The sequence below is a fragment of the Saccopteryx bilineata genome, chromosome 3 (assembly GCF_036850765.1).
Source record: "Saccopteryx bilineata isolate mSacBil1 chromosome 3, mSacBil1_pri_phased_curated, whole genome shotgun sequence".
NCBI classification, from domain to species: Eukaryota; Metazoa; Chordata; class Mammalia; order Chiroptera; family Emballonuridae; genus Saccopteryx; species Saccopteryx bilineata.
This window is the reverse complement of record NC_089492.1, coordinates 76,396,703-76,423,322: the sequence shown is the minus strand read 5'-3', so window position 1 is coordinate 76,423,322 and position 26,620 is coordinate 76,396,703. Positions and strand designations below refer to the sequence as shown.

Here is a 26,620-nt window from a genome sequence, read left to right as displayed (position 1 = left end):
CTGCCGCACCCCCTCAAGGCACACATGAGAAAGCAATCAATGAACAACTAAGATGCTGCAACAGAGTTGATGCTTCTCATCTCTCTCCCTTCCAACGTGGCTCTCCCTCTGTCACCAAAAAAAAACCCCCAACCAACCAAACAAAAATATCCGGGCATTAAATGCTACATGGACATCTCAACCCTCCTTTAATTTACCTTCTCCAAATTAAATCATAATGCTCGTTCCTTTAGTAAAGCCTGAACATCTAGTCATGCCATGATTTTCCTGTCCTACTATTAACACTACTACAAAAACCTGATAAAAGTATGTTTTCTCCATATTAAAGTTTTAAAGACTTTAAATTTCTACATTTATTTTTACTCCACTAATCCACTAATATACAGTTAAAATGGGATGAAGTGATTTACCTTTGCTCTTCAACCATTTCCCAAATTATACACACATGTAAATCACAGGGGAAATATTTTAATGTTTTCTAAAATCTGCAGAGAATCCCTAAAGGAATCATGATAGACGACATGCTGATTACAAATCACTGCTGTTAATGGAAGCAGCTTTCCAAGCGCTTCTAGGAGGTAGTTTGAGTCACTTATGCACTTCATATAAAAACATACAAACAAAAACCCTTAAAATATTCTATAATTCAAACTTGTAAACCTTAAGTACAAAGATATGAATTATATATATATGTCAAAGTTTACAAAGGAGTTCCCCTACACCCCAATGTCTAGTTTTGTACAGTTTAAATGCAAAGAAATCTGTATTAAATGTCAGAGTCAACAAAATTCACAAGCCAGAAGCAGTTTTAGTGCTCACAAGTTTATATTTTTAGGTTTGATAAAGATTCTTGTGTATTTTCTAAATACACAGACAAAACAGTTTTGGAAGTTTACATACATGTCTTAGGACACTTATACTAGGTAGGTAAATTACATTTAAAAAATTGGTCTTTGTAAAAGATCTTCCCAAAGAGCTTTTACAAACAGCAGGCAGAAGAAAGTGTTCTTTTTTTTACAGTGTTTAAATGCTGATTCTCCCATTTCGTAATGGCCTCAACCATCCCTCTCCTCAACCCAAAATTGTTCTCAATAGCCAGTGTACTCCAAATATAAGTACCCAATATCACAAAATGCAGGGCTTAACGTGTGCTTATCCCTGACATATCTGAAATGACCTAGAGCCGTTCAACTTCACTTGAAAGCAGGGATACAGCTGGAATAAAACTGTCCATTTTAACCCTAAAGTGACTAAGAGATCACCTGTTAGTTCTAAGCACATATATTAGGTACCATAGATAAATTTAAGGATCTGGGTGACTGAACGGCACAAAAACTGGGGTCCATATCTAGTTCTTCATTTAAAACCCGTCAATTTAAAAATGAAAATGCCACAGCCAATTCCTAGCATGTGTCACACTGAGGTTTGGTGTCTTATTTGTAGCCGGGTGACAAAACAATGGCTGTATCAGGAGGAAACAGTAGTGAGGATGTTTGGGGGAGAAAGGATTAGACACCCCAATTTCTAACATAGCTGTTGAAAGGGAAAATATGTCTCCATAGAAGATTCCTTAAAGAGCTGAAATTCTACAGAAGCTGTTGCATGAGGCAGCAGTAAGGCCTCCCACAAAGTGCCCGGCATCAGCTCAGCCAGGGCGGCGGGCGCTGTCTGGAGCCCTTCCTCTTCTATCAAATGGAGACAGTAGCACCTGCCTTAGAGGGGAGTAGATTAAACAAAGCGCAACGGCACGAGTAGGCACTAAAAAATGGTAGCTTTTGGAATCATTATTCAGAAAAATAAACTCTTCATTCTATGTTGACAAAGTCCTAAAAATATAAATAAAGCTTATCAAAGTTTTAAAATCTATGATTTTTAAAACCCATCTTCATCACGCTTTCCCCATGATTACACTGCTCCAGGTAGTGTCAGGCCTGTCCCTCTACTGTAGTGACAGAAGTTCCCAGGCCCTGGTCCTCTCATTTCCTGTTTCCTCCCTCTTTCCCCCTTCCTGTGTCTTCTTTCCCTTTTGGTTCCCACCATGGCGACAGGACCACCAGAGTACTCTAAGCGCTTCCCACGCCGTGCTCCTGATTCCCCTTCCTCAAAGGACAGCTCGGTCCTCCCTCCAAATTTCAGAGCTGCTCATGACTGTTCAGTTCCCCTTCCTAGTGTTTCTTCTTTTTTAGCTCTTAGTTGGTAGGGTACTAAAATTTAGCTAAACATTTAGTGAACATGAAAAATGAGGGTAAAAAATGACAAAGCAGGGACCATTAGGGAGGTAACTATCTCTGAGAAGCCAAATAAACAGTGCATGACCTTGATTTACGTGAGAGGGTCTGTTACTACAGAGTAAATAGGAAAGAAACAGCTTATACTCTTCTCCTTCATTAAAATTAAAAGCTCTAAAATATTTTTCATTTAAAATATAAGTTATAAGAGAAAAAATCAGCAAATGTTTATCACATAATTCTGCCAGGGCTCCACAGACAAAATTATGAGTATTCCATTGATATCTCTGAGACCAATCCTAAGTTCTTAGTATCTATCAACTTCCTGAAATTGTACTGTAAGTCAGAAAAAGAATATACTTAAAAAAATAGAAACGTCCAGTAGTATACCTTAGTACTAAAACTACTTTTTAAAAAAGATCTGGCAGGGAAAAGGTAGTCCCCCTCAAGATCATGGAACAAAATAAGTTAGGCAGTCAGCAAGTAGAAAAATCCATCAGTTCCGTTCCTGGTAAAACGTTCACTTTAAACAAGAAATTTCTGTATAGGCTGAGGCTAATATATTCAAGAGTATAAACATTTTTCCTTTGGATTACCTTTCTAAAAACAAAATTGTAAAGTATATTTCAGTTGACTAAAAATATAGCCACATCTGTCACAACACAACATAAAAGGTAATGGACATTTATAGAATATTTTAAATTAACAGTAACAAGCAATCTACATCAAACCTTGTTTCCAACTAAAACCAAAACAAAAGCACAACAATCCCGTAGTGTACCAAGTGTGTATTTCAATTTACTGTATGCAATCTAACAAAAATTTGGTCATAATTTACCAGATATACATAAATGATTTAAGTAGTAAAAGAAAATTCAGCTTAAAGAGAGTAAGTTCATATCTTGGGTAAAGTAAAAGCACATTAGGAACGTAAAGCCAAGTCCAGTTTCTATGCAATAAGTGAACTGTAGTCTAATAAAGCAGATTTAGGTGATTTTCAGATATATATCTTTTCTCTTTAATATATATTTATATATAGACAGATCTACTGATTGTAAACTATGGTTTATTTTAAAGGATGGGGATAAATGGGATGAAAGAAATCTTTATAGTCTACTTACATATTCACAATGCAAAACATTACGCTTAAAATACTTTTTCATTCATAGTATCTTTGCCCAACTAACATCTACTTTGGACCCCACCAGAACTACATTTTACTCATTTATCTAGAACATTGAGAATAAGATGTATTCATCAGTCTTAAACAAAAATCAAACCCAAAACTATTCATGTCAGTTTTACAGTTATGTAGAAACTACAATAAAGTTTAGATAACAAAAGATGCATCTAACCATGTGACTGTACTTGATCTTTGATTTATCTGAGCAGAAACATCAATGTCTAACATTTTAACCTTTATTCTGCTGAAATCAGAGACTAGAAAGCTTATCTCTCAAAAAAACCTGTTTCGACTTTGACCAAATGAAGCACCAAAAGGATTATGTCTGTCAAGGTATACTTGCACCTTTCTCACATAACTAGCATAATTTAGTTACCTGATATAAAATAGGAAAATATACTCAATTTCTATTTAAAAGAAAGCTGAAAATATGATATCCCTCACTCTTATATAATATACAATATGTTCCTGATAAATGTGCACGTTAACACTATGTGAAATGTTGCTGTGAGTTTTACAATCAGCTAATTCATCTACCGTCAGGCTAAATAAATCTGACAAATTCTACTTTGTAATACATCACTCTTGTACCCTGAACAATTTAGTTAATAATAAATTGTAAAACCTCTCACTATGTTATTTGTAAGACTTTGCTGATTGTTGGATCATGGTGACTACTAGAACAACTATATATCAAGGTGTAGTGACTTTAAAAAAAATAATTGTCTTATCATAATTTTAAAACAATATCCCAGTAAGTATGAAACAAAAGAGAATGCAATTTTTGTGTTAATTTTAATGATAAAAGGGCACAAGAGTAAAAACCTGATATTTCACTTATATTGCATAACAAGCTAACCAAACTGGACATGGAGGATAAATTAGAAAACAAATCATTTCACTCATTGTTTCTGTGACTCTTCTTTCATTAGATCTGTCTTTTCAAATAGGACTGAGGTATAGTACACTGGCAAAAATAAAGAGAGGCCAACAAGAATAGTGCCAAAGTAACAGATACCCAGAACCGAACACCAGGCCAGAAAACGTCCTAGAGTAACCATTTATCAGACTAGAAGCAGCAGGAGCCAGTCACTTCTACATCATAATCACTTAGTGGTACTGTCAACTTCGCCACGGTAACTTTGAAACATCATTCTTCATTTGTGTAGTAAAATTCATGTCAAAAAGGAAGGGGGAATGGAGGAAGTCAGTTAGTTCATTCCAATAAATTACCTCTCCAGTTCTTATAAACATGCCTGTCAGCACAAAACTGAGAAATGATACCTAAGATTAGAAGAGACTTGCTTTAACTTTTGAAGCAAATTAGAATGGAAAATACAGAAAGTACAACCAATGGGGTTGAAAAGGCCCCTCACTGAAAATCTGTATTAAAAAAAAAATAAAATTAATAAAAATAAAAACAAGTACTAGTACAAACTAGCCTGAGTGGTTTGATGGACAGAGTAATTGGGCCAGCTGTCACGGTGTTGTCATGAATGGGTTTTCTTCATTCATGTTAAACTTGTACATGAATGTCAGCTCTTTAAGGACAGGTACTCCATTTTCATCGGACCCAGAGTTACTGTATAGCCTATAAATAAAAATACTTTACTCTGATAACTGACTGAAGATGTGAGACTCCATGTGATCCAACCACAAGGTTGTTTGCTGTACAGTCCTGTGCAAATATAAAAAAATTTTTTTTGCTATAAGGCTTTTTGACCCTACAGTTTTCACAGCAACATAACTACCATCCAGCATGTACCATATTTTGCAAGCCTTCAAGTTCAACAATTCAAATTGTCGATTCATATTATGTCCAAATGCAGCATCCTTGAGGAGTAGAGTAGGCAGTCAATCATCTAGAGACATGCAGACATCTCCTGACTCGTCCCATCGAGACGGGTCGTTCTGGTCTTCTCCGTCATCAGCCAGCTCCTCGTCAGCTTCTCCCACTTCATTCTCCTCGTACTCTTCATCCCGCGGGAAGTCTGCATCCTGTCCCTGATCTACTCCTTCTTGCCCTCCTGGCTGTGACTTATCTGCACAGTCTACACAAACACCGTAGCGTCGAGATCCGTGCCTGATTCCCACACTGGCTGCTAACATGAAGATCTTCTTACACACCATACATTTGTATTTTTTATCCTTTTTATGCACCTAATTGAAAGGGGGAAAATCCAGTAAGGATAGTATAGACATTATAACACATTTGAATGACCCAAATTAAATCACCTGCATAGCCATGAGTAAATATGCCATTGTTTTTTCTCTGTGAAGTTCAGTACCAGTTCATAAATCATATTCTTTGTTTAAAACTATTGAATAATCAACTTGTTTAAAATTGCAGGTAACAGGGTTAAAATATATTAAATTTTACTGACAAGTGATAGGTAAAGTTACTTACCAGGGAATGTCTTTTCACATGCTCTCGGCGAGTAAACAGTTTCCCACAGATATCACAGCTAAAAGATCTGACTCCCGTGTGAATGAGCAAATGCCTCTTTAGTGTTCGTCTGTATTTGGCTACATAGGTACAGTGAGGGCATTTTAACTTGTTTGTGTTTAGAGATGATTCACCTTTGAGAGCAAAAAAAACACACAAAAAAAGCACTTATATATAAACAGAAAACTTGCTATTGAAAGCTTACCTATCTCTGAGAATAGGACTCTTATGGGCCTATGTATGGGGAAAATATGGAAAAGGATTTGGGAACTTTTAATTGTTAAGCATTATTTAATAATTCTGTAGATATTTAGTTGACTGATACTTGCCATTTTCCCAAGTTTCTTGTTTTGGCCACGATTCAGGCAATAATCCATACTTGAAATCGTTTGAAGCACCTGGTAACAATCCATACTTGAAATCAGTTGAAGTACCTGGTAGTAGTCCATACTTGAAATCACTTGATGGGCCAGGCATTAGGCCATACTTGAAATCGTGTGAAGTACCTAATACAATTGAAAAGTGATTTTGATGTAATAATGGTAAAAGAACGTTCTCTTGCTAGAATCATAAAACATAGTAAATGAGCATTATAATAGAAGAGCTTAATATAAAAAAGCTAAACAAAAAACTCTACATTTTAGTCTAAAACTGAGGCGTCTTCTTCATACTTTATTACCCTAAATATAATATTCTGATTGGCAGGCATCTTTACACAAAATGAACCAAAGTTTAAAATACAGTTTAACAGGAAAAACTCAGTGAAATAAATCTGAATACTATTTTTTTTTAACTTTTCCATTGATTTGGGGGAAGAGGGTAAGAGAGAGAGAAGCATCACTTAGTTCCATCTAGTTGTGCACTCGATTGCTTTTCATGTGTGTCCTGACCAGGGACTGAACCCACGACCACAGCACACTGGGACAATGTTTTATCCACTGAGCCAGTCGGCCAGGGCCTGAACACTATTTAATAGTGCGTGGAGGCCACATGAAACTACTTCTTTAAATATTCTATTTCAAACATATTCAAAACAGAACAAAGTTGCCTGACCAGGCGGTGGCTCAGTGAATAGAACATCAGCCAGGGACGCAGAGGACCCAGGTTCGAAACCCCGAGATTGCTGGCTTGAGCACTGACTCATCTAGCTTGAGTGCAGGCTCACCAGCTTGAGCGTGGGGTCACTGGCTTGAAGCCCAAGGTTGCTGGCTTGAGCCAGGGGTCACGTGCTCTGCTGTAGGCCCCCCTGCCTCTGTCAAGGCACATATGAGAAAGCAAGCAACAAAGAACTGATGCTTCTTATCTCTCCCCTCCTGCCTGTCCCTCTCTCTGTCTCTAAAAAAAAGAAAAAAAGAAAAACAGAAAAGGGTCTTAGTAGTTGTTATTCCTAATGATTCTGTCACTGGAGACTATCACCCTTGGGGCCGTGGGACAGAATAGTCTCTTTTGTCCCCCCAAATCACATGGTCTTGCTTTAAGACTAACTGATATAGAAAAGTGGACCATGAAAAATATAAACACAAGTGATGTAAAGTTCTTGGATTATTAGACTCGTTTGCCAGGCACAATGGGGGGGGGGGGCGGCGGCAAGGTAACTGAATGCCTTTTTGGGGTTTCATCAAGATCTCTCTTTCTACACCTAAGCATTTAAAAATCCAGAAGGTAGATTCAAAACAGAATTGCTGAAGTCCCATAGGGACTTGGTGCCTGAGGATCTTCAGACTAGCTAAAATAGAAATGATCCCGCCCTGGCCAGATGGCTCAAATGGTTAGTGTCACCCTGATGTACAAAGATTGCAGGTTTGATCCTGGGACAGGGTACATACAGGAACAGGCTGATGTTTCTCTCAAATCAATAAATAATATTAAAAAAATAAATAAATAAAATGGGAATGATCTCTGCACTTAATCTGACCTTGATATTCCTTGTATCCAGGAATCTTTTGGCAATGCGAATCCAGAATCCTCCATGGCTACTGCCACCATGACCCAATTAACCATAAACTCACAGCAGGTTATCTGCCCTCCTAGAGTTTTGTTCAACATAACAATCAGATTCTTTTAAAACTTAAAGTGACACCCTGCACTACTCTGCTCAAAAGCTTGCAAAGACTATCCATCTCACTCAGAGTAAAAGCCAAGGACTTCCAATATCCTACCATCTAACTGACCTAGCCCTTGCTCCGCCACCCTCTTGGGCATTGTTCCAACCACACTGGTCTCTGGGCTGTCCCTCTGTGACAAGGTGGCTCCTACTTCCAGGCCTTTGCACTCCCTCTTTCCTCTACCAGGAACACTCCCTTCCAGGCAACAGACGTAGCTCACTCATACAACAATTTGTTTATTTTTTCTCTCACAGCATAAATTTGATGAAAGAATGCTTGCCAAAAATGGGTTATCTAAAAATTCATTTTCCTATATCTATTTTGCAGGTACATTGCCTCTCATATAAATGAATTTAAGGCTTCTTCTTTGGTGAAAGTATCAATACCCAACAGGGCAAAAAGGTCTCTGAGGTATTTAAAATCTGCACCTCATTACTATTTATGTAAATTGTTTTATAGTTGGAAAACCACCCATTCTTTTAAATGTTAGGCAAGCTCTCTCAAAACAAAGAAAAAGAAAAGGAAAGCCCTCTGATTCCGTAATTATAAATTAAAACAAAGTAAGCTCTAAGAGCAAAGACTGTGCCCGTCTGCTGGTATTTCCAATGTCCAAAACAGATACTTTCAGTTATTTGTTGAATAAATGTATCTGGCAAATGCTAATATGTACACATGGTGTTTCTGGCTTGCCCAAAATACTTGAAAAATTAACATAAGAAATCATGTTAGATATACTGCTATACTCACTAAATATTATTCACTACTATAATAGAGATAGAATAGTACTAATAGAACATAGAATTTGGCCCTGGCTGGTTGGCTCAGCGGTAGAGCGTCGGCCTGGCGTGCGGGGGACCCGGGTTCGATTCCCGGCCAGGGCACATAGGAGAAGCGTCCATTTGCTTCTCCACCCCCGCCCCCCCCTCCTTCCTCTCTGTCTCTCTGTTCCCCTCCCACAGCCAAGGCTCCATTGGAGCAAAGATGGCCCGGGCGTTGGGGATGGCTCCTTGGCCTCTGCCCCAGCAGAGCGATGCCCCGGAGGGGCAGAACCTCGCCCCTGGTGGGCGTGCCGGGTGGATCCCAGTCGGGCACATGCGGGAGTCTGTCTCTCCCCGTTTCCAGCTTCAGAAAAATACAAAACAAAACAAACAAACAAACAAAAAAAGAAACATAGAATTTGATCATCCAAGAGTGAGAATTAAAGGTTTTTAATCCATGTTTTTCTAAATAACCTATAGTAAAAATATAATAAAAAGCATTCATAATAGGCAAGAAAGAGGACTCTGATATTCAAACTAATTCAAATTAAGGAAGCTGTATCCCAAACTTCTGTCATCTCTCTAAATCCTTACAATTAGTAGTGGTATCTTATAGGAAACATAAAGGCAGCTTGAAGAAAGGCATTCCTTTATAATCCAGTGCACTGAAGGACCATTAAGGGCATTAATGAGCTACCTCAAATTTGTGTTTACTGGGCCCTGGCCGGTTGGCTCAGCGGTAGAGCGTCGGCCTGGCGTGCGGGGGACCCGGGTTCGATTTCCGGCCAGGGCACATAGGAGAAGTGCCTAATTTGCTTCTCCACCCCCAGCCCCTCCTTCCTCTCTGTCTCTCTCTTCCCCTCCCGCAGCCAAGGCTCCATTGGAGCAAAGATGGCCCAGGCGCTGGGGATGGCTCCTTGGCCTCTGCCCCAGGCGCTAGAGTGGCTCTGGTCTTGGCAGAGCGACACCCCAGAGGGGCAGACCATCGCCCCCTGGTGCGCAGAGCGCCACCCCTGGTGGGCGTGCCGGGTGGATCCCAGCCGGGCGCATGCGGGAGTCTATCTGACTGTCTCTCCCCATTTCCAGCTTCAGAAAAATACAAAAAAAAAAAAAAAAAAAAAAAAAAATTTGTGTTTACTGTTCAGTAATTCCCTTCTGGGTACATTATTCCATAATGACAAACTAAGAATAAAGCACTGTTCTTAGAATCAAAATTTTAAGACAAAGGCTGATCTCAGTTGCAAAAATTCCAATGCATCAAAGTGTTCCCCTAAGGAGAAGTGACTCTAAATCAAGGGCTGACTTTTCTGAGAATGAGATAAATTATATGGACCATTACCCTCTGAAAATATGTATATGCAAATTTAAAACTTTACATAGGAATTCACACAGCCCAGCTGACCCTATCTATTCTTGGAACAGATTTCTAACCAAAAGGACAATAAAATATTCCTGTACTGGGTGATTCTCTGAACAAGCAAAAAGTCTTCAAATTTCAACCCATCTTATCTGTAAACTACTCATTTCCAAACCTTTTCTGTAAATTCTTTTCAACAGTTAGGAGAAACCACCTCAAGGCAGTTTCTTCAGAATTGTATCTTAATTTTGGTCACTGTATTCAGAATCCCAGCAGCTCCTGTAAGGACTATCACTAGCTGTCCCACCCCTCATCAATTTTTTAAAGAATTTCAAAGCTACAGAAATGGAAACAATGAACACTAATGTCCCTTTATATATACACTCAATAAATGTTAGTTTTGCCACATGTGCTCTATGTATACATATATACATCTTTTATGTCTATTTGAAAACAACCTGCACACTCACCACCTCACCCCTAAACACAGTGTGTATCTTATAGAACTTTCTCCTCCATAACCACAGCATCTTTATCACAGCCAAAAAATTTATTATTAAACAACTATCATTTGACCCATACAACATACTCAAATATCCAACTGTTTCCAAAATGTGCCTTTTGTAACTGTTTGGACCCAGGATGCAATCAAGATTGACACAGTACATGTAGCTGGTCCCCCTCAATCTAGTGGTTCCTCCGTTTGTCTTTCATGGCCTTAACATGTTAGAATCTAGACTAGCTGGATCTGTGTCTCATCTTCCCATGTGATCAGATACGGGGGCAACATTTTGGCAAGGATACCACACAGATAATTCTGTGTGTCAGCATGCACACCATGTCAGATGGCCCGTTATTTCAGTTTCTTTTACTACTAGTGCTAACTTTAATCCCTTGGTTATAGTAATGTTCATGAGATCTCTGTATTGTAAAGATACAATAGCCATCACTCAAAACACCAATCTCTTTTGGAATTATTTCTTAGGCAGACATAGAAAGGCTATTTGCAAGTACTGAATACCTGCTTAATGCTATAAGGCACGAAGCGTAAGACACGGTTTTCAACCACAAGAGTAAGTGCATGCTCAAGCGGAAGTCCAGTGTCTTGGACAGGAATGAGCATTTGCGCTGGGGGAGCTGGAATTTCCCCTTTGTAACTGGAAGACACAGAGGCCATGGAATACACTCTTATGACACCCTTTTGCTCAGTCATCACATGGCTTAGCATCCAGTGACAACCTTGAATTTATTTCCTGTGTAGGTTGCAAGATAGGTATTTTTACAATTATATCTTTCTTCTATATTTATTAGCTTGGCATGCTGTAGAAAAAAGCTTTTTTTCCCTTTCTAATTTACTCGTAATGTACTCATGTAATTCTTTGGAATATTCTCTGTCCTTATGTTCTGAATGCTTCCCAAAAGCACGCTTGATATAAACATTAGTATTTAGAATTAACATCTTCTACAGCCATTAACAGCCATAGTACCCAGTTTACATCAAAGTTAACTCTTATACATTAATCGTTCTGCCTGACCTGTAGTGGGGCAGTGGAGAAAGCATCGTCACCAGTTTGAAGCTCGGGGCTTACACAAACAGGGCACATAGAAGAAGCAACTAAGAGGTGATGCTTCTTGCTCTTTCCCCACCCTTCTCTCTCTCCTCTCTTTAAAATCAATACATTAAAAAAAAATCAAATACATTAATCATTCTGATAATTACCATTCTCATTCCCTCTATATATTAGCAGGAAGCCACCATAATTACTTTAGATATTTGTGAGTTTTAAAACGTCCTCCAAACAAACAAGCACTTATTTATTCATATTTACCAGGCTTCTCGAGTTTATCATAATCATAGCTACCACAGATGAAAGTATTTACACATAATACTCTCCTTTCAGGAAAAGAAACTGTAATAGGTCCTTAATAAACATATACAACAAACACTTCCCAATCCTCAACTCCTCTTAAAGGTACTCTTTTTAAAGACCTATCGTACCTACCAGCATCACCTCCGTCTTGACCCAAGCTGGCTTCAGCCAGTAAATTTGCATTCACATTCCTATCACAGTCTGGCCCTGAGAGTAGAGCACCATCCAGATCTGAAAAGGAGATGGAAAATAATCTGTTATTTACAACCACACTATAGCTATCACCCAAAACACCACCACCTTTTGGAATTATTTCTCAGGCAGACATAGAAAGGCTATCTGCAAGTACTGAATACCTGCTTAATGCTACAAGGCACGAAGCGTAAGACATGATTTTCAACCACAACAGTGAGCGCAAGCTCAAGAGGAAGTCCAGTGTCCTGGACAGGAATGAGTATTAGAGCTGGGGGAGCTGGTATTCCAGCTCCACTTGTTACCTGCTATGTAATGTGCCTCAGTTACCTCGTGTGCATCCACCTGTGTCAGATTTGATACAGAAATCAGGTTAATGCAAGCTGAGTGTTATAATTACTGTGTCTGGCACCCACAAGACAGCCACGACTCCTGGCACAAATGGATAAACATTGTTTATGTAGCAAGCGTTGTTTCTGTGCTGGTTCAGAAGTGGAAAAGACCATTTAAAGCTAGAACAGAAAAGGAAGCTATCAGGGAAGAAGTAATTCCCCAGAGTTAATTGTGAACTATAGAAAGGATGTGGGGAGGCAGCATAAAAAAGAAAACTAGTGTGATGCATACTTCTGGTTCCAATCTGTTAGTTCCCTTTAAATTGGTTCCATTCCTTCCTCGCCACGGCCTTCATCTGGGCACTTGACCTTACTCTCCTGTAAGTCAGCAAATGACTCTCACAGTTCCTTAGTCTCCTTGCTCCTGAAACATAGTGCTCCCATCCCATTCATTTCCTACATACTGCCCGAGAGATTTTCCTAAAACATAAATCTTTAAATTGCTCCGTTACTTAAAATCTTCAATGGTTAACCACAGTGTTACAAGAGTCTTCGAACTCCTTAGAGTGCAAGGCAATTTTCAGGTTCCTGCTTATGAATCTAGAATCACCCCACTGGCACTATCTACTCTCTCAGATGAATTCAAGTCTCTGAAGCCAGTTTTAAATGCCACTTTTTATGGACAGCCTTTTCTCTGCCTCCCATTCATTGTAGCACCATCCTGTAGTACTCTAAATTCCCAACACTGAAGGTTTGAAAAAAAGAAAAGAAGAAAAAACCAAACCCCTCCTCTTTACATAAGATATTTATGTTTAAAAAAGTTAATGGTGCAGTATTGTCATGCCATGGGTTCCTACCTAGCAGTGGTTCTAGTGTCCAGTGATAAATACACTTCCCACCTAACAGGTGTGGTGCTTCCACGCTAAGAGGCACAGGATTGCACACCTTCATAATGACGAGGGAAAAACGTGTACATAGGTCATGTAGACCCATGAAAGAGCAGGCTTCAGAAAGAGCAGTAAAAGTATTGTAAACAGGGTGTTAATCTCATTTGCCTTAAAACAAACACACACACAAAACAATTCTTGGTGTTATGTCAATGAATTAAAGGCTACAAGAGATACAGGGAGACCAGTTAGAAAGCTATTTTGAGCCTGACCAGGTGGTGGCGCAGTGAATAGAGCGTCGGACTGGGATGCGGAAGGACCCAGGTTCGAGACCCCGAGGTCGCCAGCTTGAGTGCGGGCTCTTCTGGCTTGAGCAAAGAGCTCACCAGCTTGGACCCAAGGTCGCTGGCTCCAGCAGGGGGTTACTCAGTCTGCTGAAGGCCCGCGGTCAAGGCACATGTGAGAAAGCAATCAATGAACAACTAAGAAGTCGCAACGCGCAATGAGAAACTGATGATTGATGCTTCTCATCTCTCTCCATTCCTGTCTGTCCCTGTCTATCTCTGCCTCTGTAAACAACTAAAAAAATAAATAAAAAATTTTAAAAAAATCAAGAAATTAAAAAAAAAAAAAAAAGAAAGCTATTTTGATAATTCAGGTGAGAGCTGGTGGTCACCTTGATTTGGCTGAACAGTGTGGCAAAATGGAGAAGAGTGGATGACTTTAAGGAAGTATGTGGGGGAAATTGCTAGAGCTGGTGAGACTGACAGCTGGGGCAGGAGCAAAGAGAATGCGTGCTGTTTCCAGCCTGTTACTAGAGCAGCGGTTCTCAACCTGTGGGTCGCGACCCCGGTGGGGGTCGAACGACCAAAACACAGGGGTCGCCTAAAGTCATCGGAAAATACATATTTTATATGTATTTTATAATAAATTTATAATAAATTTAATAAATTTATTATAAAAATAAATAATAAATTTATACATTTTATAATAAATATGTATTTTCTGATGACTTTAGGCGACCCCCGTGTTTTGGTCGTTCGACCCCCGCCGGGGTCGCGACCCACAGGTTGAGAACTGCTGTACTAGAGGTAGTTGGGGACCCCAAGATAGCCAGTTCTAAAGGGAAGTTTACTTATGAACTTATTTAGTGTGACATAATTAAGAAGAAAGGTTTGAGGTGACAATGACAATGGTGGTTAAAAATGGTAAGCTTGAAACTTCCTGGGACCAGCTCTGCCACTCCACAGCCATAAAGCAGGCTGTCTGTGATTGAGAACTGCTGCACTGGTTGGTCCCTAAACCAGCCAAAGTGCTATCTGGGAACTTGCTAGGATGTAATGCTCAGTGCCATCCTAGACCCACTCAGACCCTCTGGAGGTGGAGGGCCCGTGATCCATATTTTGATAAGCCCTCAATGTGAGTTTGATGCTCACTAAAGATTTATGGCTGTTCTAATATAAAAATGGCAGAAATACCAGGCAAAGAGCTAACTACTTTTCATTTACTGTGACTGAGATAAATGACAAGTGCTTATTAGCTCTTTGCCTAGTATACAGCAAACACTCAAAATTATAACTCATATTTTTTTTCAAACTCCCGAGTAGAGAAATTTAGTACCAAAGGCTGCAGATTTGGTGCCTGAGGTGGTGACCAAAAATGTTTGTTAGAATATGCACAGTAAGTAAAACAAAGTGGTGGGAGTAAGCAAGAGACCAAAAGGGAGAGGGAGAGGGAGGGGGAGAGGGAGAGGGAGACTGCCTAGCACCATGAGGACTCCAGCAGGAATAAGCTACAGAAGGGTGGACAGACTTAAGGAGAAGTATGTCAGCAGTGGTCCACTGTGACAACGCTGTCAAGAACTGCAGGCAAGCCCCAAAGTGTGCAATTACTTTTACTTCATCTGAGACACTGAGCACAGAAGTGGGAGGCTGGGGAAGGAGCAGCTAGAGTGGCCTGGGTCTGGCTAGAGATGATGGATGTGAGCATAACACAGACAATGTCAGAAATGTGGTCGTAAAGGGGAGAGTGACAAAGAACGAGAGTTCTGTTGTTTTAAGGTGAAAGTAATAAACATATTTAAATGCTAAAAGAAGTCACTAGGAAGTTAAAGATACTGAAGAAATACTATAAAGAGAAGTGGTCAGATGTTAGATTCCTGGGGAGTCCGTCTGGCTATGTGAAGGGAGACAGCCAAGACAAGCTGTACAGAGAGAATTCTGCAGATAGGCCCTGCGGGACAGACGCGCTGTCAGGTCAGGTGGGGCGTGAGGTCACTGCCAGAGGAAATGGGCGGGCCTCAGGAGGTTGGCCAGAGCTTCCCGAGCAGTAAACAGACAGACTCCTCTGCCTGTCCCTTTAGAGCCGGGACACTGTGTCGGTTTCATTTTACCAGTATTTATCAAAGTGTACAACAAAAAGCTTTTCAACAAATGTTAAATACTGGCTTAAATATTCTGCCCTTTGCAACCTGTATTCAAGTTTAGTTGTAATTAATAGTACCTGAAGAATAATTCCTGTTTTCTGGTGTACAATAAACACTAACACACACCCAAAAACTGAAAATAACTAACTGAAATTCATCAGCTTTGTTTTACTATAAAAAATTAAATATATTTTGAGTCAAAATAAAATTCAAATCATTATCCAAACAATTTTACTAGGTTTCTCAAATATCATTTTTAAAGTTATTCTAAAGTATAGTCTGTTCAGAAGGTACTTCTTAAAAGTCTGCCAAGTGGGTTTGAAAAGAGGGTGTTTCTATTTATGTAACATTCTATAGTGATTTGTTGAAGGCTTTCCTCTGCTGGTTCTTAAAATAGGCATTTCCTGCCTGCTACTCTATCTCTAGAGTTTTAGAATTTAATTTGTGATCTTTAATCCTACATGGACAAGTACAGAACGTCTCACCCTACCCTAAAAGCTTACTAGACAGCATATGCAGTCTTCCTGTGAACACTATTTGCTCTAAGAACAAAACCATACCTAGCATGCTACAGACAGATCTCTTGAGAGGTACCAACTGCTTGGTTCTTGGTATCAAAAGCAAACCTTAAAGCAGGTGAGCTCCTTCAGGCTGACTTAAGTAAAGTTTCATAAACAGCGTGTGTAACTCAGGATTCAACTGTATCTTACTTGAAACCAGCCAAACTGCCTAACAACTAATTTTTAATCAGTTTTGTTGATGTGACTGGGATAGAAGCCAGGCAACCAACCATTCACTTCATTGGGAGTGAATTTTGCATCACTGGGAAGCAAAGCACTGACTCACCGTCTTTTTCTCTAAAATTATAAAACTAAAAAATACACTCCAGCACAGTGGTAGGCAAACTCATTAGTCAACAGAGCCAAATATCAACAGTACAACGATTGAAATTTCTTTTGAGAGCCAAATTTTTTAAACTTAAACTATATAGGTAGGTACATTCCTTATCGAGGTGGCGCCCACAACGTGGTATTCTGTGGAAGAGCCACACTCAAGGGGCCAGAGAGCCGCGTGTGGCTCGCGAGCCGCGTTTGCCAACCAGAGCTCTAACGTTACTTGTTTTTTTACATTCATGACTTGCTATGGGTATCTTTCACTTCATTTAAACTTAGCAAAAAGGGCCATAAAAAAGGGCTATAATCTCTCTACTACTGACAGACCTTTTTGAAGAACTGTTAAAAATGTTATATGCACAAGATAATGGCTCTTTCTGAATGGTAGCAGGTATTATGTGCGCTATGTAATATCACTCAAATCATCAGAACTAAATGATAAACCATATACAATTTCTTCTGTATTTACAAATGTCCTCCCATAAACAGGTCATAGCAGACCCCATCCCAAAAGAAGACACAAAGACCAGATTTTATGCATCAAGCAGTCAAACCATTGGCATGAGCTTTCTCATTCAAACTTCACATGTTTATGTAACAGAAGGAGAATATTCTCATCCTCAGCTGCATGAAGAAGCCTAGGTAAGCTGGAGGCAGAGCGCTGCCTTGCTGACTGACTGAGCACCAAAGTTGTGGCCCGGCACACAGCAATCAAAAACAAGGCTTGACTTGCAGTGCTGGAAATGAAAGTGAGAAGTATATCCATCCTAAACTTAATTTTCTAGTGATACTTTATCACTAGACTTTTCTGTTAAAGTAGCAAAAATAAACTTTATGTACACTGCTCAACACCATTCACTTTATTAACCTTTTTATTTAATAAAACCATCTCAAAATATTAAGTAGACCTTAGATTTCAGCTATTATTGTTCTTTGCAATAATATATTTTTATTTATCTTTAAAGCAACCTTCTCCTTAGGATTCATTTTTTTTTTTTTTCTTTTTCTGAAGCTGGAAACGGGGAGAGACAGTCAGACAGACTCCTGCATGCACCCAACCGGGTTCCACCCAGCACGCCCACCAGGGGGCGATGCTCTGCGGGGTGTCGCTCTGCTGCGACCAGAGCCACTCTAGCTCCTGGGGCAGAGACCAAGGACCCATCCCCAGTGCCCGGGCCATCTTTGCTCCAATGGAGCCTTGGCTGCGGGAGGGAAAGAGAGAGACAGAGAGGAAGGAGGAGGGGGTGGGGGGTGGAGAAGCAAATGGGTGCTTCTCCTATGTGCCCTGGCCGGCAATCGAACCTGGGTCCCCTGCAAGCCAGGCCGACGCTCTACCGCTGAGCCAACCGGCCAGGGCCTCGGGGTTTTAAATAAAAAGTTCATTAGCAAATTTCCCCTTATAAGTCCCAGAAATATAATACAGTGTGTCCATAAAGTCATGGTGCACTTTTGACCAGTCACAGGAAAGCAACAAAAGACAACAGAAATGTGAAATCTGCACCAAATAAAAGGAAAACTCTCCCAGTTTCATACCTATTCAGTGCAGTTCAATGTGGGCTCATGCACAGATTTTTTTAGGGCTCCTTAGGTAGCTATCTCATATAGCCTCTACAGACTCGTCACTGACTGATGGCCTACCAGAACGGGGTTCTCCACCAAACTGCTGGTTTCCTTCAACTGCTTATCCCACCGAGAAATGTTATTCCTATGTAGTGGTGCTTCCTTACAAATGCGCTAATATTCACTTTGTACTTTGGTCATGGATTTGAATTTAGCGAGCCACAGAACACACTGAACTTTCCTCTGTACCGTCCACATCTCGACTGGCATGGCTGGGGGCTGCTCCGCTGTATACACGGTGTTATGTCATCATCTGCGCATGCGCACATGCTGCCACATCATCCTATAGAAACTGGGAGGGTTTTCCTTTTATTTGGTGCAGATTTCACATTTCTATTGTCTTTTGTTGCTTTCCTGTGACCGGGTGCACCGTGACTTTACGGATACACTGTATTTAGTTATAAAGTAACTTTTATGGAGAGGAAAGCTTTGAAAATGTAAAACTATCTGATCACCTCAGAATATTAAAACTATATCAGAAATCAAAGGTTCAGTATTATAAAAACTCAGGGTTTGACATTTTAGGGGTTTAGATAATACCCTCAGCAGGTAGAAATGACAAAAATGATTTTCCAACTAACCCACATAAAGCTTCTTCAGCACTCAGCGCAAGTCTGGGTCAAACACAGAGAGACAGGGAAGGAAAGGAACACAGGCGGAGGTTCAGAAGCAGAAAGGGGGAGAGATGGCAGGATATTCTTGCTGCCATGCAATTGCCTATTAGCATTCTTTCAAGATTAAATACTGAATATTCTTAGGAATTAATATATTTTATATATTAACTACTTGTGGACATTTATATTTAAAAATGAGCACCAGGCCTTCTGGAATCCTTAGAGGAACAAAACAAGCCAAGATTCTGACCCATGGTGTAGTTTCTGAAAGTCTTGGGGTAAGAAGCAGAATGTAGTAACTTCAAATTTTAGACAAGTAATTAACTATGACACTTCCAGTGGGGTCTACAATAGCATCCTGTAATCAAAAACAGTCTTTTTGCAACAAAACATACACTTACATTTAAGGAAATAAGAATGAAATAGCTGGATTTGCTGCCAACTGAATATAAGGTTTTGTTACTAAAATGATTGAGAAAAAGCTCCAGGTAGTTTTTACAGCTTTCTAAGCTTTCAGGATTAGAGTTATGACATTTCCTTCCTGCTCTTCCATGCTTCCACGACAGACCTTATGTGGGATACACTCAAGGCTAATTACAGCGGCAAAATTTGAGTCTGGGGCCCAAGCTCCACGTTTGTTAAACATATTTTAACTAGTTCATACAATAAATGAATATGGCATGGTCAAAATATTAGAAATCTCAAATCAGATGGCCATTTTTCAAGGTTGTAAAAATGTTTCATAATTGAAGAAACATGATCATTTAGAAAATGTTTTATGCTTGGCCTGTGGTTGTGCAGTGGGTGGAGCGCTGACCTGGAACACCGAGGTTGCTGGTTCAAGGCCCTGGGCTTGCCTGGTCAAAGCACATAAAACAAGCAAGCAATGAACAAAAAAGTGAAGCAACTGTGGGTTGATGCTTCTTGCTCCCTGTGCCCTGTAAATTAAAAAAAAGAGCCTTGGTAATATTAAAAAAAAAGTTTTATGATTCTGTAGCATATGAAAGTAATGCCAAATATCAACTATTACCCAAAATGTAGCAGGGCAGATGTGCTGGTTAGCAGATAAAGAGTTTACTGTAATTAGAGGTAATAATTCATTTCAAATATGAACTGTATCAGGATATCTTAAAGATACAGAGTTTGAGCATTCTTATCTCAAAATATTTAATACTCAAATTATATGCCTTTTAACCAAAGGCAATTATAAAAATTGAAAAGGTAAAGCATTATACCTGATTCAACACTAGTTGTAATGATTAATAAAAACATACAAATGCTGTGCAGTTGTTTTCCCACTGGAAGTACAGACGGGAGAAAGAAACTTTTTAGATTGATTTCATAACCCTTGATTACATCAAAGCACTTTACATCTGCATATCTGAACAGCATTAAGAAAAAACTTAATCATCAGTATAGAATTCTATCATGACTTTTAAAGATAAAAGTCAACTGTATCATGGGCAGCAGCATCTACTTGAGAATGCTGAGGAAACTGTCCATTACACTAGCTCAGTGGTAGTCAACCTGGTCCCTACCACCCGTTAGTGGGCGTTCCAGCTTTCATGGTGGGCGGTAGCGGAGCAACCAAAGTATAAATAAAAAGATTTAACTATAGTAAGTTGTTTTAAAAAGATTTAGTCTCAGGCCCTGGCCGGTTGGCTCAATGGTACAGCGTTGGCCTGGCGTGCAGGAGTCCTGGGTTCGATTCCCGGCCAGGGCACCCAGGAGAAGCACCCATCTGCTTCTCCACCCCCCCCCCCCCTCCGCTCTGTCTCTCTCTTCCCCTCCCGCAGCCAAGGCTCCACTGGAGCAAAGTTTGCCCGGGCACTGAGGATGACTCTGTGGCCTCTGCCTCAGGTGCTAGAATGGCTCTGATTACGGCAGAGCGACGCCCCAAGATAGGCAGAGCATCGCCCCTTGGTGGGCATGCTGGGTGGATCCCGGTCGGGCGCATGCAGGAGTCTGTCTGACTGCCTCCCCGTTTCCAACTTTGGAAAAATACGAAAACAAAAACAAAAACAAAAATTTAGTCTGCCAAACTTAGTGAAAACCCGACATAAAGACTTGGTAAGTAATTATTATTATATGCTTCAACTTGCTGTAACTCTGCTTTATAAATTTTATAAAGTAAACTTACTTCCCTACTTTATAAATCACCATTACTGTGGAACCAGTGGGCGGTTAGAAAATTTTACTACTACCAGAGATACAAAAGTTGGCGGCAGGTATAAAAAGGTTGACTACCCCTGCCTAGCTGGTATCTGCTCCTAGAGTCCACTGCAGAAACTCCCTGCTGAGGTCAGTGCCACAAGTCTAAGCCCACAGAACTGTCCCCTGTGAGCGAAGCTGATGAGACTATACAACGTTTTAAGAAAGGCAAAATATAGAGGCATAAAGGACCAGTAGTTGTCAGGCATCTGAAAGGGAGGGAGGGGGAATAAATAGGTGGAACATGAACTTCAAGGGCAGTGAAACTATTCTTTATGATACTGTAATAGCAGATACATGATGTTGAGCATTTGTCAAAATCCACAGACCTTGACAACACAAAGAATGACCCTTAATGTAAACTGTGGACAATATATTAATAAGAATTCATCAATATTGGTTCATTAAATATACCACAAATGGATTCAGGGGAGGAGAGGCATACTGGAACACTACATTAGCTGCTCAATTTTTCTGTAAATCGGAAACTAGTCTTTAAAAGAAAGGTCTAGTAAGGAAAAAATAGCTGTTTAGTACAGACACACCTCATTTTATTGCACTTCACAGATGTACATTTTTTTTTACAAACTGAAAGCAGAACCATCCACCAGCAAAAAAATCAGGGCTTGCTTTATTGAGGTGCTCTGAACCCAACCTGCAGTATCTCCAAGTTGTGCCTGTGTCTTAGAGCCAATTAAAAGCTTAATTAGGGTGACCATATTAACACACTGTTGACTAGTACACTGAACTTAAATTTTATCTGCTGTCTAACCATGGACATCACAAGTTGTCTCCCCTTCTACCATGTAGACAGCTGTGACTTAATTTTCTTCCAGATACAGGGGGCAATCTGCCTGTTTTTCAAAGTGTTTATTTACTGCTGTTACTATTTGATTAGAATGTATTATATTTTTTAAAACTGACCTTTTTTTAAGGTCAGAGAAGGATGGACTGTGAGACAGACTCCTGCATGCACCCCATACAGGATCCACCCAGCAATGCGTTAGTACTGAGCTATTTTTAGTGCCTGTGGCTGATATCCTCCAATAGAGCTATCCTCAGAGCCCAGGGCCACACTCAACCAATCAAACCAATTGAGCCTCTGGCTGCTGGAGGGGGAGAGAGAAGGGGAGACGGAGCCAGTGGTCACTTCTCCTGTGTGCCCTGACTGGGAATCAAACCCGGGAAGTCCATATACAGGGCCAATGCTCTATCCACTTGGCTACTGGCCAGGGCCTAAAAAACTGACTTTTACAAAAAAAAATTTATATGTATTTTGCTCATTCATTTCTTGTGAGTCATTTCACAATCTTTGTTCAAAATGAGGTATGTATGCAAAACAAATACGTATCCATGCAAAAACAGGTTATTTACAATGGGTGCAACCTGCTAGTGTAACTAATATTTATAAAATCTAAATTCAGGAAATAATGTTCCATGAATGCAGACCAAAAATGGGATTCAAATCTTAATATGCGTTGATTAATAGTAACATATAAATAGTTTGAGAAGGGCCTGGCCTGCAGTGGTGCAGTGGATAAATAGTTTGAGAAAAAAATGTAGGCATAAATTATTCCTATAATTTAATTCTTAATTTTTTATCTACTTTATCTAAAATTTGTTTTCTGATTATAAATCAGCAAAACAAGGATTTGAAATTTTTACATTATCAGAGCAACTGACACCTTTATTTAAATTTTGGTATCCAGACTTCAGTGTTTCCCTTTGGTTTTAATTATCCTAGAAAGCCCAAAAAACAGTAAAAAGGACAGAAGTTTCTAAGTTTCCCTGAGTTCTACTTTCAAGTATCCTCATATATCAAATTAGTCAAAGCGAATGTCAGTAGTGAATCAAATAACAGATATGCTAGCGTAAGATGAAAAAATGCCATCTGAATAAAATCCGATATACGTATGTGTATACATCTTATCTCAACATCTTACAGCATTTCTTTGAGGCAGACAAACACCAGCTTCAACATTATGTGGCAAAAAGATATTATTTAGAGATGTGGTTTACAAACTGTAGTCTTAAGAATCCAGGGATGGCACAATTCCTACAAGACATCCAGAAATCCAAATATGTGAAGCACTGCTTATAGAGTAAGTGATGAATTTATGACAATCCTCCAGACATTTAGGTATAGAATTTTAAATTTATTTAAAAGCATTTATTTCTGGTTCTACTAGACAGTCCTAACAAAACATAAAACCTGTCTCTATTATCTATGAGCTGAATGACCTTGAAAAAGGCCTCATCCTTGGTAAACACAGATCCACTGTGTTCATACTGGTCAGAACTTGCCTGAAGATTTGTAGTCAATTCTGTCCACCAAAATTTCAAGGTGAAACAAGCCATGTCATGTCTATGACTAGAAGAATTCACAAGGTGGGAGGTATAGCACTTAGGCTGTAAGGAGACTTCAGGGAAATCTTTTAAATGCTGAATATCTGAAGGGTCATCAGGGAGATTAGAGGTTAGGCTCAGATTATACCACCCAAAATGGCAGAATTAGGAAATTAAAGCAGAGAAAGTTTTGGCTTAATATAACTTAATAATTATAGTCATCCTATACTGTAATAGGCTGCTTTAGAAAGTATTCTAAATATTCAAGCTGTCTATGTATTCAGAAAGTCAAGCTGAAACTACAAAACCATTTAATCTAGAATTTAGTGGAGCCTGACCTGTGGTGGCGCAGTGGATAAAGCACTGACCTGGAACACTGAGGTTGCCAGTTTGAAACCCTGGGCTTGCCTGGTCAAGGCACATATGGGAGTTGATGCTCCCTGCTCCTCCCCCTTCTCTCTCTCTCTCTCTCTCTCTCTCTCTCTCTCTCTCTCTCCTCTTTGAAAATTGAATAAAGTCTTTTAGCCTGACCTGTGGTGGCGCAGTGGATAAAGCGTCGACCTGGAAATGCTGAGGTCGCCGGTTCAAAACCCTGGGCTTGCCTGGTCAAGGCACATATGGGAATGGGAGTTGATGCTTCCTGCTCCTCCCCCTTCTCTCTCTCTGTCTCTCTCTTCTCTCCCTCTCTCTCTCCTTTCTAAAATGAATAAATAAATAAAATAAATATATATACCAAAGCTTTAAAAAAAAAAAAAAAGAATAAAGTCTTTTAAATAAATAAATAATAGAATTTAGTGGAAAGTACACTACTGGAAAACTGATTTCAAGTAACCTCCATAGTCTCCCAACTTTAAGGAGGATTAAAATTACCATGATAGTTGTGCTTTTATGGTTGTCATTTAATTTTCGTAATAATCTTATTACTATTGTATTTTAAAGATGAGGAAACTGGGGGCAAGAGTTTACCTAATTTGATTATGCTTACACAGTGCGTAGGTAGAAGAGCTCCTTTTCAAATCCTGAATCTATTTGGACTCTTTCTTGTATCAGTGGATCTCAACACTGGCTCACAATATAATCTGTACACTTTATAAAATAAAAATCCTACCAACCAGGCCACATCCCAGACCAGTTAAACTGAATCCCTAATGGAGAGACCCAAGAAAGTTCCTAAGTGATACCAACATACAGGCGTGATTAACATCCAGTGTTCTAGACAAAGGCTTAGCAAGAAAGCTTTACTGCAACACACCCATGTCCACTTGTTTACATGCTCTTCATGGCTGTCCTGCTACAATGGCAGAGCTAAGGAACTGATCCTATGACCAACAAAGCCAAAATATTTACTACTGTTTGGCCCTTTACAGTAAACATTTGCCAACCCCTGGTTCTGTTATCAATTATATTCTAGCCATCATACTCTTTATAAGACCCATTTTCTACCACTAAATGAGGCTGGACTTAGAGGCACTAAAATGTTATAAAAAACAGAAACAACAAAATCAACCTGAATGTAGCACATATCAGTGTTACAACCAAATTTATGAGTTAAGCTGTGTTTAGATACCAACAAAACAAGAGAATTATCTTTGATAAGATTTAAGAGATGAATTGAAAGTTTTTTTTTTCTTTTGAGGTTAAGTTTAATAAAGCTCAGGACAGTGAAACAAGGAAGGGCCTAGAACAGCAGCAGCAGGAGAGCCTGGGCGGGGCTGCTTTGACTCACTGGGAAGTCAGAGACAAGGGGGCCTTGGAGACAAAGGACTCAGCCTAGGGTGAGCTGCTGCTGCCCGCTGCCCACTGCTCCCCTGGTTGCAAGTCTCCCAAGGACCCTCAGAGTTTAGGAGATGCATGCCTTTGGGGAGAGAAGATGGAAAGCAGATGGCAAAGGCATGGGCATGCTGCTAGGAGGCAGAGGGCCAACTGAAAGCATATTTGACTATCAAAAATTAATTTATCCTCACATCAATACAATCTTAGCTAGAGATGTTTGCTAGGAGAATTGCTAATGCTGTTACTTTTTAAAAAGATTTTATTGATTTTACAGAGAGAGGAGTGGGTGGTGGAAAGCAGTATTGGCTCATAGTTGCTTCATTCTAGTTGTTTAATGCTTGCTTCTTGTGGCCTCAGCCTTCCAGGTTGAGGCTCTATACACTGCGCTACCACGGGCCAAACTAGTGATGTTACTATTTTAAAGTATGCATTGTGGGTCAATATTAGTGCTTTCCTTTTCTTTAGAACACCCCAATTACATGTGCAATGAATTTTAAAACTAGCTCTGATTAGTTATGCCAAACAGCTACCACCGAGGAACTCTCCTCACTCACTCCTTAAACTGGTATACATTTACCTATTTTTAAAAAAGCATGTACCTCCTACATTAAGAATTGCTTCAAGGTCTTCTATATTAAAAAATTAAGCAAGACTGACCTGTGTTGGGGCAGTGGATAGGTGTTGACCTGGAATGCTAAGATGGCCCGTTTGAAACCCTGGTCTTGCCTGGTCAAAGCATATACGAGAAGTACTACTGAGTTGATGCTTTCCGCTCCTCCCCCCCTTTTCGCTCTCTCCCCAACTTTCTGTCTCTATCTAAAAAAATAAATTAAAAACCCCCAAATCATGCACTGCTACTTTAAAGAAATTGCCTGAGGTTTTTATAGCTAAAGACTTCTTTTGCTAAGTGTGGTGAGAAGAGCAGCAGTGTTCATTTTCAAATGAGTAAAAGTTCTGATGAAACTTAACCCAGACCTAAAAAGCTAAAGGAACCCTTTCACAGGACTACTATAAAATTTTGCCTTTTTTTTTTAACTTTCTTTTTTTAGCGGGGGGGTGGAGGAGAGAGGGACAGACAGGGAGAGAGAGAGATAAGAAGCATCAACTCACAGTAGTAGCACTTTAGTTATTATTCATTGATAACTTTCTCCTATGTACCTTGATGGGGGAGGGGAGAACTCCAGGAAAACCAGTGATTCCTTGCTGAAGGCAGCGACCATTGGGCTCACGCCAGCAACCATAGGGTCATGTGTATGATCCCACACTCAAGCTGGCAACCACGTGCACAAGACAAGAACCTCAGGGTTTCGAATCTGGGACCTCAGAGTCCCAGGTTAATGCTCTATCCATTGCACTACCACTGGCAAAAAAATAATTCA

At 39.8% G+C, this 26,620-nt stretch overlaps 1 protein-coding gene across 1 annotated transcript in view; it reads right to left on the bottom strand.

Moving 5' to 3' along the window:
* Positions 1 to 310: 310 nt before the first annotated feature.
* The window catches only part of ZBTB10 (zinc finger and BTB domain containing 10), a 37,920-nt gene continuing 11,610 nt past the window's right edge, over positions 311 to 26,620 (bottom strand). Inside the window, exons 3-6 of the mRNA XM_066266377.1 lie at positions 12,081 to 12,179; positions 6,187 to 6,363; positions 5,819 to 5,991; positions 311 to 5,571 (exon numbers count right to left, since the gene is read on the bottom strand). Coding sequence (XP_066122474.1) covers positions 5,266 to 5,571; positions 5,819 to 5,991; positions 6,187 to 6,363; positions 12,081 to 12,179 — 755 coding nt within the window. The 3' untranslated portion in view covers positions 311 to 5,265. The remainder of the gene's footprint in view (positions 5,572 to 5,818; positions 5,992 to 6,186; positions 6,364 to 12,080; positions 12,180 to 26,620) is intronic.